This window comes from Trichoderma reesei (genome assembly GCF_000167675.1).
Source record: "Trichoderma reesei QM6a unplaced genomic scaffold TRIREscaffold_1, whole genome shotgun sequence".
NCBI lineage: Eukaryota > Fungi > Ascomycota > Sordariomycetes > Hypocreales > Hypocreaceae > Trichoderma > Trichoderma reesei.
The window spans coordinates 1,196,252-1,210,467 of record NW_006711148.1 but is presented as its reverse complement, the minus strand read 5'-3'; the positions used below and the strand labels follow the sequence as shown (position 1 = coordinate 1,210,467).

Genomic DNA, 14,216 nt, shown 5'->3' with positions numbered 1-14,216 from the left:
TATCTCGTGCCTGTCCCGTCCCGTCTGTGCCTGGCCCTGGCCAGTTCATGTCATGTTGACCTGTGTTGACGAGCGCGGCTCTCATGGAGATAATATCACACGCCTGCCTCCCTGTCCGGCACACCTTCGTATTTCCTTCCATTCTCTTCTCCCCAGTTCATCTTCCCGCCAATTCTTCCCTTCCAGCCCCTCTGCAGCCCCTCCGCATCTGCTGCGAGTGATTTTCCATCTTGTTCTTTTGCTTCCTCGTCTTCTTTTTCTCTCATCGTGTGACCAAGGGCCAGACCGCTGGACGGACCGCTGGCAGCGCAAGTTTGTCAGTCAAAAGTCGAAAACATAAACAGAGCGATTCGATTCGATACGTCACCTGCGACCACCGAAACGAAGACGGCCAACCGCGACGCAGTTTGCTTCGGCCTACCTTATCTACCTATGGACGGCATATTCTTGCGCTTTCTGCCTTTTCTGTAGCTGCATGTGATATTGCTGCAGACTGCATCTAATAGTCTACCGACTGCAGATTCCGTGAGCTGGCAGCTGGACCGGGAAAAGCAAACGATAAACATCCAGCGCTTTTGGACGCTCATGCCGATCTCACCTGTTACTACCCATACCCAGATGAACCCATAACGAAGAGAAACGGCCTTGTCAAAATCGATCGTCGCGCATTGCATCACACCTGTTTGGCGCGCAGCTCTCGAGTTTCATCCTACCTAACCTTACCTTACGTCAACTACCTTCCAATTACCTACGAGTGCTATCATACAGCGGTTTCTACAGAGGACCTGCCTCCATACCACAGGTATCCAGATCTCTTCCTACAACAGAGCATCTGCCCACCGCAGTCTGTCCGCCTCATACCAACAGCCTCTCCTTTCTTGCACCGATACCGAGATTCGATTGCAAAGGCGACGATTGATTGCACTCCATTTTACGAATTTCTTTCAGGATCGACTTCCCGGTAACTTTTACGACTCACGTCTTTACCGAGCGCACTTCGTACCGCCTACCTACCTGTCGCGCATACCGCGCACTGTCTCTTCAACAACAAAGGCGCTGCCCCAGAACTTCACGACTTGCCTGCCTTTTCGGAGCCTCAAATTCAGCCCTCGGAGAACTGAGACGTTCCAAAACACGCCTTGTGAGTGACCGGAAAAGGGGAACAAAGGAAAAAGAAAGAATCAGGGAGAGGAACAAAACAACGGAGGCAAAGCGAGCGAAACGACACGCGCATGCTATCTGTCTCACCGGCTTATCCGACGTCCTGCGAGGAGCCACAGGTGGGCTGAGACATCGCTTCACAGCTGCTGGAGAGCTGCAGCACGCCATTCGTCAGGCCTGAAATCATCGGATCCCTCGACCGAACGTGCGACTTTCATCCCAGGCGCCACTATCCGACCGCATCTGCTCTGTGCCCTTGTCTCTCTCTCCCCATGATCGGCATGTTCCGCTGAGGAGATTCTTCAATTCAAAAAGCACGCGCCTTTCAGCCCCCCAGTCGAGAATCCCAGTACAGCCGTCATCATGAAGTCCGCAATCAGCTCCGAGAAGTGGAAATGGAGGTCTTCTACCGCAAGCACAGCGGACTCGCTTTCTCCCTTTCAGACTGGTCGCTCCAGAGGAGACTCGCCGGAGCCCCACGAACCCAAAAAGTCACGGTCCTTGTCCAAAGCCTTCCGTTCAATCAGCACCTCCTCGTTGGATTCACTATCTAGTGGCCCGTCCCGGTCTGGCTCCTCGGGACGGCGGCTTCACAAAACGCCCTCAGGTTCAGGATCTGTGATTGATAGGTTCCAGAGGAGATTATCTCGAGACTCCTCCATTGGCACCATGCCCCTAGAGCCTCCCCTCAGCCCTGTCGAGCCGACCTTTGCCTCAATGGAACTGATCCGATACGGGTGGCTCAAGACCGATTCTTCGCTCCTCAAAGCTCGATCTGAGTATCTCGTCTTGGCAGACCATTCATTGGTCAAGTTTGGAAGTGCGGAAGCTGCTAGGGCTATCTTCCCGCAACTGACCCAGACACAAGGTGCTCATTCGCACTTCCACCAGCCCGTGAGCAGCAAGTCGGCCTCGGGAGATGTACGATTGGACATTCCCCTTCGCTCCATCATCGCAGTCTTTGTCGAGGAGTCTTCCAGCTCTCGGTTTGGTATCGAAGTCTGGTGGCTCTCGAGGTCGCCCAAGATCGCCTCCAACAGGGCACACTTCTACTTTGCTCTCCCGAAAGAACGCGACGATTGGCTGGCGGACATCCAGCAGGCGTACAAGGCTAGGATGCGGAAAAGCCCGCTGCAGACGACCGTCCCGGAGAATGTCAAGATTCGCATCAACCACGCCATGCAGCCTGCTGATACATCTTACGACAGCACCACCCAGAGTCTGATCTTTCCAGTGACAAAGCGTACCGTCGCGGCAGCCCAGAAGGGCACAGCTGCAGACGAGTCCCAGGATCTCACAGACACGTCGACATACTACCTTGCCATCGGCCCCTATATGTGCTATTTCATCGAGATACTCAAAGCGGACTACTTGACACCGCCAGGCGATCTACGGCTGAAGACGTCGGCCTTTGGGACGGTCTCCTTGATCCGATTCCAGGCTTCAGTGGCTTCTCACGAGCAACGATTCAACATGTGTTTTCGGTGAGTGAACCTCGTATCAACCAATGCGTCTGTTGGGTCTCCTGATTTGTCTTGCTTCTAACACGCACACTCTTTGTAGTCTGCCATTTGGCCGAGAGACTCGTTTGGATTTGGCAAGCGTCTACTATCGCCGGATCATCGAAGCCCTGACCAAGATTGACCGCGTTCTGAAGCCCATGTGGCCGCAAAACCTCCAACATGCCATTTTCGAGATTAAGGGTCTCCCAGCACCTCTGCAGTTGACGTCTGGAAACGATTTAGGCGGCCTTGAGATGAGTCTCCAGGCGTATTGCGTTGCCTTTGGCGTGCCGATTCCCTCGTGGACAATCGAATGGTACACCCCGTCGGAGCCGGCTTTTCGACTGCTTGCTTCCGAGGACATGGAGTACTCTCCACTTCAGATTCTGGCTGTCTTTCGGGCCTTGAGATACAATAGTTTCTTCAAGGCCTTGTCGTTCCGTGATGTTGACCTTTCGTCACTGGCGAACAAGAACGACTATTCGCACTTGGGGGATGCGGTGGTGGTAACTTCTCTGAGCGGTACTTATCTTCAAACTTCTTCTCTTTCACGATCACTTACTGACCAACATTCCAGGCGTGAGGATACCAGAAGACTACTACCAGCTTCTCATTCAAGCCCCCATTCTCGAGCAAGAGATTCATGCCTTGCTGTTTTCTTCTGAGTCTATACGATACATTGACCTCTCGAATGTCGTCGGCCTACAACGCCCAAAAAGACCACACACAGGCCGAGGATCGATCAACCATTCCACTATGCGCAAGATGAGTTCCGAAATCATTCGACCCTTGACGATGCTCCTCAAAACCGGGTTGTGCCACTGCCATGGCATCTCCATGTCTGGCAATCCAATTGGCTCCAGCGACGTGGCCGAACTTGGTATGTGATATGCACAAAAAGCAGAAGAAGTGAGAAGCTTCAGTTGTGTTGGGCATCACCATTGACACTACTCCAGCAAATGTCCTTGGCCTGGACGACGTCCATATGAGAAAGATCGAACTCTCCAACTGCGGACTCGGAGACGGTGACCTTACCCAGCTCTGGAGCGGTCTAGCTGGCCAAGCCGAGACCATTGAATACATCGACACATCGAACAATAACGGTACTGTTGGTTTTGAAACCATCACCTACACGCTTCGCCAGCTTCGGAACATCAAGAAGCTTAACATATCGGGAAATACCAGGCTCGTCTCGGAGGAACCGCTCTTCGCCGAAGGCGCACTCAATAGCTGGGCTCTCCAAGAGCTGGATCTCTCCGGTATAGTGGTGCGTAGACTCGATCAACCTACAAGTAGACTGGCGGCTAACCCCTGCACTCTAGCTCAACGACACTACTGTCATTTCTCTTGCCAGATACATGGAGTCCCCAATGTCGCAGGACCTACTAGTGATGCGCCTCAACAATTGCGGCCTCACTGGGAGCCAACTCGCCCAGCTCTTCTTCAGCATGGGCAAGGGGCGGCATATGACGGTCCATGTAAATGCAAACCGGCTGGATGATGGCATCGAGAGTCTGTGTGATGCAATTGCCTCTGGGTACGGGCCTTGGAGTTTGTTCATGCAGATGATTGAATTCAGCTATGAGGCCAGCTTCGTCAAGCTCATGAAGGCGCTGACCGTCAACAAGACGATCGAGTGCCTCAGCTTGGCCGGCTGTGCTACACCGGATGCTGTCAGCAGCGTAGCCTGCCAGGCGGCGGCTGAATTTTTTGCCCACAACGACACCATCCGGTTCCTGGATATCTCCGGATACGACTCGAAGCTTGACGAAGGTCGGTTGGGCAGGGAATTCTCCCGGTCATTGAGCGGCATGAAGTTCAACAAGCGGATCGAGCACCTCCGCGTCCGGAGCCAGATGCTCAATATCAACATTGGGGATTTGGCCGAAGCCATCTCGGGCAACCGAACCCTGCATACTCTGGATTGCGAGGGTAACGACTTCAACCTCTCCAACTTTTGGCATCTAGTCAAGCGCATTGAGGGCAACACGACACTCCGGCACTTTTCGGCATTCTCGGACCAGGAACTTGCTAGAACGATCAAGAAAGCCGCCGAAGTTGACGTGCCCGTGGCATCGGCGCGCCGGCCTTCGGGGTTGTTTACCAAACTGAAACATGAGAAGCCTCCTGTGAACATACAGAAGCCGCTTGTCGAGCGGCTGAGCGAGGAGTGGGCTGCCGCAATTGCAGCGTTGAATCAAGTTCTCGAAAGGAACCAGCAGGCTTACCGTGAGAGACATGGCAGCAGGAGAGCCACGGCCGATTCGGCACTGAAGGCGTGCGCGATAGAGGAGGGCACGTTCTCGGTCGATTTCGGAGGGCTTGCAAACAAAGAATTCGAGTTTCAGAATGCCACGGCCTCCAATCTGCGCCGTGGCCCTTCAACTTCGAGCCACAACTCGGAAGCGTTCAAGGTGATTGTCTCGTCACCTTACACAGATGACACTTCGGGCGAGACCACGATGCGGCCTTACTCCATTGTCTCGAGCGACGGGGCTAGCGACCCGATCACGGAGACCAGCTCCAACAGTGACGCTGGCGTTCCGACACCTTCGGAGATGGAGAGCCCCCCTGATAAAGAGCCAGGGTGGGCCGGAGCTTCGGCAGTGGACGGGACGAGCATCCCAGATCCCGAGGACAGCATCTTGCTTTCCGATAGTGAGATAAGCTTGCTCATGGGGAAATACCAAACCTTGCTTAGCATCTCGGCGGATGTAATTGAGGAAGAGGGGGGTCAATGAGATGAGACGAGCGGGAAAGGGGGGCCTGTTCCAGCAGTGGTATAATTTAGCAGGAAACGCAGCTCCTCGAGATGGGTGCAGGGGAAAGGGGGGAATGGCGGGGGGGTTATGACAAAGGAGATGAAAGGGCAGGGGGCCAACCTAGCCCTTTTGACAATTATTTTCCTGTTATTTTTGGCATGTCATTTGGATTGCTTGCTTGTTTGCGAGCGCATGCTCGACGGACGGATTGTTTGATACCCAGAGTTTATTGCTATTATTAGGTCCAAGCAGACTACGGAATATATAGAACCAGGGACCGCGGATACAACTGTATGAGCTTTAATGCGTTTATCGTAGTATTTGGAGTCTTGTGATGAATAGCACTTGTCTTTAGTAATTAGACCCCTGTATTGTGTTGACCAGCTTGTGCGTGAGAGTCGTCCGACATCGACCAAGTTCAGTTAGGTAGCTGAGAAGCTGGAGATGGTGGTTTCAATCGTCTTTATGCAAGTACCGAGTTGTATGCACGAAACCAAGACAGGGTGGACCGCCGCCACAGCTGCTCCATCAAGCCGTGTGGGGCGCTAATTCCATTGCGCCCAGCCGCGCAATTTGTCCAGCCACAGCCCCAGCCCCAAGCTTTGCAGCTCCTCACTGGCCTGGCATCTGCAGGCCGCTCCTCAAGACTTGGAATCACCCACCACTTTTGTGCTCCATACCGCTAACCAGCAGCACCGTGAGCATCATTGGGGGAGCGTTGGCGCGAGCTTCGTCATCACCATTTTCTCGCAGCCGCTTGAGCCTCGTTCTTCGTCTTGCCTGTGTGCGACGCCTGGCTTCTGCTCTTTGTGTTTCGCTCACTTGTACTTTCGCTGACTCTACTCTCTCTCTCCTTTGTCTGTGTCTCTTTGTTCGAGCCTTGCGGAGCTCGCGCGCTCCTTTGTGAACCGCCCCCTCCCTCCGTTCTGTGAACCTCCTGAGGCCAGCAGCCAGACTCGACGACTCCCCAAGCGGTCATTCGGCCTCGCTCGCCATGTATTCCAATTCGAACGCCTTCTTGGGAGGCAACAGTCCACGCCCGGGGACGCAGCCGCAGCAGCAGTATGGCGGCTCCTTTAACAATCTCGGCCCTGGCCAGCAGCAGCAGCAGCAGCCGAGCCCCTTTGCGCCGCAGCCCACGGGCTTTGGACAGCAGCCATTGCAGCAGCAGTTCACGGGATATCCGCTGCAGGCCCAGCCGACGGGCTACCAGCCGATGCCGCAGCCGCTGCAGCAGCAGTATACCGGCTTCCCGGGACAGGGACAGCCGCCGCAGCAGCAGCAGCAGTTCCCGACGTCGAGCGCCCCGCCGATGCCCTCGATTCCTCCCCAGTTCCAGCAGCAGTTCCAGCAACAGCAGCAACAACAACAACACCACCAGCCGCCGCAGCAACCTCAGCAGCTGCCTCAGCTCCAGCAGCAGGTGCCCCAGCCGACAGGATTCCCGGCCGTGCCGCCGCCGCAACACCAGCCCAGCTCGACAATCTCCCCTCCTCCCGCTCCGATAAAGCCGCAGCCGACTGGGTTCGCGGAGGTGGCTGCGTCTTTCCAGACCGGGGGCACGGCCAAGCCCCAGGGGCGACGAGGCGAAAAGTCGCAGAGCAAGATTCCCAACATTAGACTGTCTTTCATCACGGCGGCGGATCAGGCAAAGTTTGAAACTCTCTTCAAGTCTGCCGTGGGAGATGGCTCGGCGACGATGTCGGGCGAAAAGGCCAGGGATCTCTTGATACGGTCAAAGTTGGATGGCGAGTCCTTATCGCACATCTGGTATGAACACAAACAACGCTTCTCTTCTCGACTGTTTTCCATTCGCATGGATACTAACACAGGGACACTTGTAGGACATTGGCAGATACCACGCGAGCGGGACAACTATACTTCCCCGAATTCGCGCTTGCCATGTATCTCTGCAACCTCAAGCTTACCGGCAAGACGCTGCCGCCAACTCTGCCCGACCATGTGAAGAACGAGGTGTCCAGCATGGTCGATATCATCAGCTTTAGCGTTGCTGATGAAGGCCCCGCCGGTAGCCAGTCGAACAATGCTCCGACTATTGAGCAGCCGAAGCCGCAGCCACCGCCTGCATCAAATTCTCAGCTTCTCCAAGCGCAGATGACGGGCTTTCCCGGAGCGCAGCAGCAGGGCTTCGGTGGACAATCGCAAGGTCTTCAGCCCCAGCCCACCGGCTTCGGCAATCTTCAAAACCCGCAGCCAACAGGATTCAATGGCCCCCTTCCTCCGTTGCCTCCTATGCCCACTGGATTTGGCGGCCCTGCCAGCGGCGGCATGATAGCGCCTCTGAATGCTCAACCCACAGGAGTTCCGGGCCAGTGGGGACTTGTCAATGCTCCTGCTTCTGGCTTGCCCAACATCGACGCGCTGCAAGCTCGTATGATGCCTCAAGCTGGCCGTGAAGCCGGTTCTTTCACTACTGCCGGCCTGCAGGGCAACGCTGTCATCCCCTGGGCTATCACCAAGGAGGAGAAGACGAGATATGACGCGCTGTTCAAAGCCTGGGATGGTCTTAGAAAGGGCTACATTGGTGGCGATACGGCCATTGAGATTTTCGGTCAAAGTGGCCTCGAGAAGCCCGACCTGGAGAGGATCTGGACGTTGGCTGACCACGGTAACAAGGGTCGTCTGAATCTGGACGAATTTGCCGTCGCCATGCATTTGATCTACAGAAAGCTGAACGGATATCCTCTGCCCAACGTCTTGCCTCCAGAGCTGGTCCCTCCTTCTACTCGCAACTTCAGCCAGTCTATCGGCACGTTGAAGTCGATGTTGCATGAAGAGTCTGATCTTCGCAAGAACTCAGGCGCTGCCCTGCTTCCTCAGAAGACTGGTGTTAGTTATATGAAAGCTCGATCTTTCCGAGGCGGCGCTAGCCCGGCTGCAGGTGGGAGGAAGGATGCTACCGTCTTCCGGAATGATGACGAGGAGTTTGGGTATAGGTCCAGTGCCCGCCGAAGGCTGGGCGGTGCCTCTCCTCGAGCCGAATCCCCGGCGGCATCTTCTGTCGGTTCAAACGATGACCTGACGCTCGATGAGCTTAGGAAGAAGATCAAGGAAAAGCAGATCCTGCTCGACGCCATGGATTTTGCTGATGAGAAGAACCACGAAGAGGATGACATTCTGGATCGACGGGACCGCCGCGAAGCTGAGGAGCTCTACCGTCGCATCCGACGCATTCAGGAGGACATTGATGCGCACCCCGATGCTGCGCTGGCTGTCGGTAACTCGGACGCAGAGGCGAGAGCTCTGAAGCGCCAGCTCCAGAAGCTCACAGACAGGGTCCCCGAACTTGCTTCGCAGGTGCGAAAGACCGAAAAGGCCATTATGGAGGCAAGGCTCGAGCTCTTCCGACTCAAGGATGCCAAGGCGCACCCTGGAAGCGCATCGGCCATTGTTGGAACTGGTCCTGGCGGAGCAGTGACGGAATCTGACCGGCTCAAGGCTCGAGCAAAGGCCATGATGCAGCAGAGGACTGCTGCCTTGACGGGCAAGAAGATTGAAAGCACTAACGAGGACTTTGACGCCCCCAAGAGGCTGGAAGAGGAGAGTATCCGGGTTAGGAACGAGAAGGAGAGCAATGAGCGCATGGTCCATGACGTTGAGGAAAGCGTCCGCGAATTCTCGCGCAGCATTGAGGACAGCCTCAACGAGGCAGGCAAGGACAACAGCAGTGAGCATGAGAGACGTCGCTGGGAAGACGCTCTCGGCGTTGAGGACGAGGTTCGAGACTTCATCTTTGACCTTCAGCGCGAGAGTCGTGCGGCCCGCATCCGAGCCCAGGAGAAGCGTTCCGGTCGATCCACAACAGCAGACGAGGCTCCGCGAGACAGAACTGCTCCCGCTCCCCAGCGCAACGAAAGCCCGGCCTCGACTTCGCGTACTGCCACCCCATCTTCCACGACGGGTGGCGGCTCATACTCATCATACAAGACGCCCGAGGAGCGCGCTGCCTTTATCAAGCAACAGGCCGAACAGCGCATGGCTGAGCGCCTTGCGGCGCTGGGTATCAAGGCTCCAACCAAGTCTGGGGAGACGGCCGCTCAGCGTATCGAGCGCGAAAGAAGCGAAAGAGCTGCCAAATTGCGCCAGGCTGAGGAGGAGGATGCCCGCAGAGAGGCCGAGCGACAGGCTCGCCTTGCCGAGGAGCAAGGAATCCCTCCTCCCGCCGCGGAAGAGCCACAGTCAGCGGCGAAGAAGCCTCCGCCACCACCGTCAAGAAAGGGCGGGAAGTCGGAGGCTGATGCGGCAAAGAAGGCCGAGGAAGAGGCAGCCAAGGCCGCCGAGGAGGAGCGTCTTGCCCAAGAGCATGCGCAACAGCAGAGGGAAACTGACGAGATGAGGTAGGTGTTTCCTGTCCCCTCTTTGTTAAATCATGGCATTACTGACAATTGTTTCCGTAGGCAAAAAGTGCGGGAGGAGGAAGACGAGTTTGCAAAGGAGCAACGTGAGGCCGAGGCCCGACTCAAGGCCTTGGAGGAGCAGGTCCGGCAAGGAAAGCTACGGAAAGAAGAGGAGAAGAAGAAGAAGAAGGCGGCCCTGGCAGAAGCCAAGGAAAAGGAGGCCAAGCTTGCTGCTCGTCGCGCGGAGATTGAAGCTGCCAAGCAGCGCGAGCTTGAGCTGCAGCGCCAACTCGAGGCCATGAACGAGGACAGTTCCTCGTCTGACGAAGACGAGGGCCAGCAGCAGGTTACACCGCAGGCATCGACTCCCACGCCTGAGCAAAGAGTGAGCTCGCCACCTGTTGCTCCTGCCCCTCCTGCTCCCCCTGCTGCTTCAATCCCTTCGCCGCCTCCCGTCCCCACGGTTGTTACCTCTCCCCCGGCCGAGACGGAGAGCAAGAACCCCTATTTCAAGATGATGTCGCAGTCATCGGAGGCTTCTTCACCAGCCGTGCCAAAGGAGACGCCAGCAGCACCTGCACCTGATGTTTCCACCAACCCCTTCCATCGCATGACACAGGATATCAAGTCTGCACCGGTCCCAACTCCGGCGCCCGTTCAGCCTTGGTCCCGCAAGCGGGCTGATTCCGACGACTGGGGCTCGGACCGGGACTCGGAGGACGAAGACTCTGACGACGACCGGCCCGGCGGTGGCAACGCTGCCCAGCTGGCGTCCATCTTGTTCGGCACTATGGCGCCCCCCCGGCCGCTTTCTGCTGCCGGCCGAGACTCGGCGCACTCTACGCCTGCTCCGGCCAACGATGCGATCGCCTCTCCCCCGCCTCTGCCGACCGGAACGCCTGTTGGTGCTCCTCCTCCTCCGCCTCCGCCCATGCCAGATGCCGGAAGCCCGCCACCTCCTCCGCCAATGCCCCCCATGGGTGGTCCTCCTCCTCCTCCATCATTGCCTGGTGGCATCCCTCCTCCTCCTCCACCTCCTCCGCCTGGCAATGCTCCGGCACTGCCAGCAGGAGGTGGCGGACGTCCCGCCGGCTTCCTGGGCGAGATCCAGGCCGGAAAGGCCCTCAAGAAGACGACGACCAAGGACAAGAGCGCAGCTGCCGTCGCTGGCCGAGTTCTGGAATAGAATGGACGCGCTCTAGTTGTCAAAGCTGGGAGTACATGCTCAGTTTTCTGCCGAGTTCGCTTCTGATTTGGCATTTAGTTGTTGATGATGCTGGGAGGTGCGAGGGAGACGTAGCAGCGTGTACGTTTGACCTCATGCACACATTGCTTCATCGATCTGTTTGCGTGGGAGGGGTTGTGTCATTTTAGTCAATCTATTATCCTATTTTGCTGTTGTTTACCCCAAAACTAAAAGAGTGTTAATATCATCCATTATCAAGTTCAGCGAGCTATTGCTTGTCCGTCTACGGAATCTTAATGTATCAAGATGCTTGTTTGATTAGAAAAAGACGACTACGGATCACACATCCAACGTGAAGCCAAGCTACCTATGCCTGCTCTATAGCACGGTCCTCATTCCATGCCACAAGTACCACGGCTCTTTCGCACAGACCTTTTTTTTTTTTTTTTTTTTTTTTTTTTTTTGGCCAAGAAGTGAAAAACAAAGTTTTGTTCTCTTCCCCTTGAGACTACATGTACATCATGTGAGGACATGTTGCATGCTGCATGTGCATATGCATATGCACGTAGGGTCAACAAAGAGCCAGGGAGAGAAAGGTCACAAGACGTAGACAGTGCCTTTTTGGGGCAATTAAGTGACGCAAACGTTCTGGAAATTGCCATGGAAGGAAGGGAGAAGGGGGAAATGGAATGGGAGTTGGGTGTCATGCATGATATGACACAAGGGGGGGTTAAGAAGAAAGAATGGCTCAAGTGCATTGTGAGTACCTTGAAATATCTGGCCATTGACTTTTAGGCTCGTGTAGAGAAGAGAAGACAATACACGGGGCATCTGGGGAGGACCTGGGAATCGCTCCTGTGAGATGGATTGATTTTCCGAATGATGGGGCATGTTTGTCTTACGGGGCGCTTATAGGTAGTGAGTAGGAATGAGGGAAGAGAGATCAAGGGCGAGGGAAAGGAAGACGGAGACTGGAGGATGGCTGCTCAGGAGAAAGCAGGATTTCAGAATAGGTGCTATTATGAAGCGCCCGGGCTCATCATGATTGCGATGAAGGGGGTTTGATTAATGACGAGCAGCACTTTTGCAGGCTCGGTTGTGCATGGCTAGATACTTCATACATGTCCCACGATTTTGTTCAATCCAAACTCGCATGAACAATATACATCGTGCAGGTGCCGGGAATGTCGTTGCTGTACTTCAATTACAAGCTACATGCTTTACAAGTTGCCCGTGCGTCCTGGGGCCGCTGAGTGACTGAGTGAGGTGTTGGTCGTGCAAGGGCACAAGACATCCATCGAGCCAAGCCGCCGGTACGAACAAACAGACTGGCTTTCACTGGGTGTTCCTACATGTATCTCTTCCCCCTTGTTGTAGTAGTGTCCTGCAGCTGATGTCTGGCATTCGAATCGAAAAAGGCCGTCATATTACTGGACTGGACAACAAGTGGTGGTTCAGATGATACAGAAATAGCAACGCCATGTGTGGGGAAAAGATTCTGCGGGTTAAGACAGAGGGAACTGGGGATGACAGGAGCGCACTGAAGGATGGATGGATGGATGGATGGATGGGCAAGGGGGTTGCGGTAACAGGGGATGGGGGAACATGTCCGCTTACCTACTAGTAGGTGAACTTGGGAATCAGGGTAATAAGGAGAAGAGGGCAAAGAAGAGTCGAGAGAGATTGCAGATGTTTGGTGAGAACTGACGAGGGTTGGATGATGATGATGCCTGGGGTATTACTATGTACTGCTACAGTTACTGCAGGGACTAACCTTATTCTTCCATAAGATTCATGATGGGCAGGGAAGAGGGCTGAAGGAGCGAGCAGAGCGTTGCATTCGGTTCGTAAAGTGCTCTCTTCTTCTCCTATCTCTCTTTTTGTGAGGTTACTAGATTGCTTTTGCTGATGGGACCAAGGTGTCACTGCATGGAGTTGCTTGTTCGGGGTAGTGAATGGGGAAGCTGTGACATGGATGGAATATCACACCAGATTCTGGCGGTTTGGGACATGGAATTACGACGCCTTTGTTTTGGATGAGATGAGTGGTGTATATAAGCATGGCTTCTTACTACTCCAAATGATCAATTTTCTGTTTACTGTAGGCAAGTCATCCCGCTCGCTTCCAACATGGACACTATCCGACAAGCAATCGACGTCCAGAAGCGAGAGTACTAACATGGATAGAGACCGTCTTCAAGGCCATGTGTAACAAGAGGGAATCGGCTTCTAGTTGTTCCAGCTAACGAGCAGAGACTACCTACCTACTAGTAGAAACCCCATTCCCCCCCTCTGGCTCTCTTGCTCACTAAAAGCTTCGGCATCATCGGAAGCGGGTGGCATGAAGAGAATGTGTCTCTCGCTCAGGATGTCTCTCTTTACCTTTTTTTTTTCTGCTCTGGAATGTTGGTACCTTGCATATACTAGAGGGGCTCGCGTCATGTGCAAGGGGGAGAGAGACACAAGCTTTGGCCAAGTACCTACTAGACTACTATCTATCATTTCATAGAACGATACCTACGCAGTGAGAGGTGCCTCTCTGTCAGTTTATCTTTTCTATCTCTTGATTTTTTTTTTTTTTTTTTTTTTTTTTTTAGAGAGAAAAATTTTGTTCTCGTTTGTTCCAATGACTCTTCCTCTTCTCATCCTCACAGCTCGGACCAGGTCCAATACCGGCCAACCGTAAGGCTAGTGACCAGCTAGGTGGTGTCAGAAAGTCAATGCGGCCGCACAAGGGGATGCCGGCTTAAGAGGAACCACCAGCTAGTATTACGAATAGTCGACGAATAGTCTCGGGCAATGCGCTGCCAAAACTATCACGACTTTAGCGCGTTTGAGGTTGATTAAGACACTTGCCAGCGCAGCAGAAGGGCGAGGGGGTTTTCCCAGATGTGGTACGATCTTGATCATGATCATGATTATCATTATCAGTATCAGTATCAGTACGGGAAACGGCGAGAACACGGACAAGATGGAGGTGGGAAACACAAAAGAGTTACCACCACTAATACTATAACCGAAGCCCGCTGTTGCTCTACATACTATTCCGAGCTAGTCCTGCACATTAAATGGGAAGCCATACTAGTACGTGTACAGAATATATACCAGGGGTTAAACAAAACGGCGTCGACCGACGCTTCTTTTCTTTGCAGTGACGTTGGTGTGCGTCATGCTGGATTTGGATCGACGGCGTCGGCTGCTGGAACCAGACGCCTGCCCCCAGTTCATGCATGCACCGCTGATTTTC

At 54.4% G+C, this 14,216-nt stretch overlaps 2 protein-coding genes across 2 annotated transcripts; both read left to right on the top strand.

Moving 5' to 3' along the window:
• Positions 1-1,524: 1,524 nt before the first annotated feature.
• On the top strand, positions 1,525-5,404 carry TRIREDRAFT_53246 (uncharacterized protein; the record flags this gene model as incomplete). Its single annotated transcript, XM_006961581.1, has 5 exons — positions 1,525-2,645; positions 2,725-3,185; positions 3,241-3,543; positions 3,620-3,930; positions 3,986-5,404. 5 exons carry the CDS (start codon positions 1,525-1,527, stop codon positions 5,402-5,404), a joined length of 3,615 nt encoding a protein of 1,204 aa, XP_006961643.1.
• Positions 5,405-6,204: 800 nt separating this feature from the next.
• TRIREDRAFT_119681 (actin cytoskeleton-regulatory complex component) lies at positions 6,205-11,160 on the top strand. Its single transcript, XM_006961580.1, has 4 exons — positions 6,205-6,848; positions 6,936-7,195; positions 7,270-9,783; positions 9,844-11,160. The coding sequence occupies exons 1-4, from the start codon at positions 6,420-6,422 to the stop codon at positions 10,967-10,969; spliced, it is 4,329 nt and encodes a 1,442-aa protein (XP_006961642.1). The 5' UTR covers positions 6,205-6,419; the 3' UTR covers positions 10,970-11,160.
• The last annotated feature ends 3,056 nt before the right edge of the window (positions 11,161-14,216 follow it).

Excerpts from the sequence above, each read along its gene's own strand:
- TRIREDRAFT_119681 (XM_006961580.1), top strand. The coding sequence starts at position 6,420 with ATGTATTCCAATTCGAACGCCTTCTTGGGAGGCAACAGTCCACGCCCG. Across the intron at positions 6,849-6,935 it reads TGCCTCAGCTCCAGCAGCAG|CCGCAGCCGACTGGGTTCGC; the intron begins GTGCCCCAGCCG and ends GCTCCGATAAAG. Across the intron at positions 9,784-9,843 it reads AGGGAAACTGACGAGATGAG|GCAAAAAGTGCGGGAGGAGG; the intron begins GTAGGTGTTTCC and ends TTGTTTCCGTAG.